General features: G+C 52.9%; 1 protein-coding gene across 1 annotated transcript in view; it reads right to left on the bottom strand.

Annotated features, from left to right (window-relative positions):
• Nucleotides 1–204: 204 nt before the first annotated feature.
• Nucleotides 205–1,780, bottom strand: part of aaas (achalasia, adrenocortical insufficiency, alacrimia) — a 10,566-nt gene continuing 8,990 nt past the window's right edge. The window contains 4 exon segments of the mRNA XM_061258276.1: nucleotides 205–571; nucleotides 976–1,060; nucleotides 1,307–1,388; nucleotides 1,643–1,710. Coding sequence (XP_061114260.1) covers nucleotides 431–571; nucleotides 976–1,060; nucleotides 1,307–1,388; nucleotides 1,643–1,710 — 376 coding nt within the window. The 3' untranslated portion in view covers nucleotides 205–430.

Below are 1,780 nucleotides of genomic sequence, written 5' to 3'. Positions count from 1 at the left end.
CCCTGCAGCTCTCCAGGACCAGGAGTGAGGACCCCAGCACACCCTGCGGCTCTCCAGGACCAGGAATGAAGACCACTGGCCTACACCCTATTCCGTTATCCCAATTCCAGATCCCAATTCCATAGCCCCATCCTATTCCATATATTCCTATTCCATGATCAGACCCATCACCGAGTCAACACAAAACCCAAACGCAGCCGCAGAAAGAGAAGAACCATTTTATTTATGAACTTTACACAAAAAGAGACTTTATTTTCAAACAAGAGTCAGTCTGTCCGTCAGTCTGTTTGTGTGGTCAGTGTGTCTGTCCGTCAGTCTGTTTATGTGGTCAGTGTGTCTGTCCGTCACTCTGTTTGTGTGGTCAGTGTGTCTGTCCGTCAGTCTGTTTGTGAGCAGAGGTCAAAGGTCAGAGAAGGGGGGGGGGTGGGGGTCAGGAGCAGAGGTCAGAGAAGAGAGGCCGGTCCCCGTTCTCCATGGTGCCCAGAGGGAGGGGGGGGCTGCCCCCCACGCGAGGCCCCAGCGCGCTCTGGAAGTAGAAGGGCGTGTGGGAGATGCGCCCATTCGACCAGCACTGGGGAGCGAGAGCAGGAAGTGACATCAGAGAGAGCAGGAAGTGACATCAGAGAGAGCAGGACGTGTCGGAGGAAAGCACTGCCTTGCGGGGATTTAACTGCAGCGGTGCACTCAAAGGCCACAAGGGGGAGCTCACGCACCACAAACAAACACTGACCACTGCGTCCACCTGTACCTCAATAATTCACCTTCAATAATCAAGTATGTGCAAACATGCAAAGGCTATGTAACAACAGTCATTAAAATCCTTATGTGCAGTTCATAAGAAGAAGACAGGCGCGATAAGACTGATTGTGCAGGAAACAGGACGTGGCTGGAGTGAGGAAGAGATGAGAAGGACCTCCCATTATGACCGATGCTGAAAGCTGATTGGCTGGCAGGGTGATTGACGGACGGACTTACCACTGTGAGCAGGGCTCCGTTTGAGAAGCTGGGGTGGAACTGGATCAACCTGGGCTCCGCCCCCGCCTCGCCCTGAACAAAACCACTGACACGCGCACACAAACGCACGCACACACACACACACAAACACACACACACATACACATAAACGCATGCACATAGACATATAAATATGTTGACACCAATTTTCAAACCATGCCAGCAAAATGATAAAATGATATTAACCCTAACAACAGGATATTCCCGTGACACACAATAGGGTGACATACATACATATAAAAACATATATCCCTCTCTCTCTCTCTCTCTCTCTCCCTCTCGCAGGACGTACCAGGGCAGGAGCTCAAACACAGGGCTGGAGCGAGTCTTGAACACGGCGATCACTGCAGGGCGTGCAGGCGTGTCTGCGTCACCTGGGGCAGGAGACATACAGGTGAGAGTACATACAGCCTGGGGCAGGAGACATACAGGTGAGACACACATACAGCCTGGGGCAGGAGACATACAGGTGAGAGTACATACAGCCTGGGGCAGAGGAGACATACAGGTGAGAGTACATACAGCCTGGGGTAGGAGACATACAGGTGAGACACACATACAGCCTGGGGCAGAGGAGACAGTGTAAAAGGTGGAGGACAGGTGGGCTGCATTGTACAGGTGGTCTTACCTTTCAGAAGCACTGCCAGTCTCTCCCCTCGAGGATCCCAGACAAGGGACTGCACCTCTCCACCAGCCCTGCCTCACACACACACACACACACACACACACACCCCCACCCACCCACACACACACACACCCCCACCCA

The sequence above is a fragment of the Conger conger genome, chromosome 10, assembly GCF_963514075.1.
Source record: "Conger conger chromosome 10, fConCon1.1, whole genome shotgun sequence".
NCBI lineage: Eukaryota > Metazoa > Chordata > Actinopteri > Anguilliformes > Congridae > Conger > Conger conger.
This window is presented reverse-complemented; position numbering and strand designations above follow the sequence as displayed.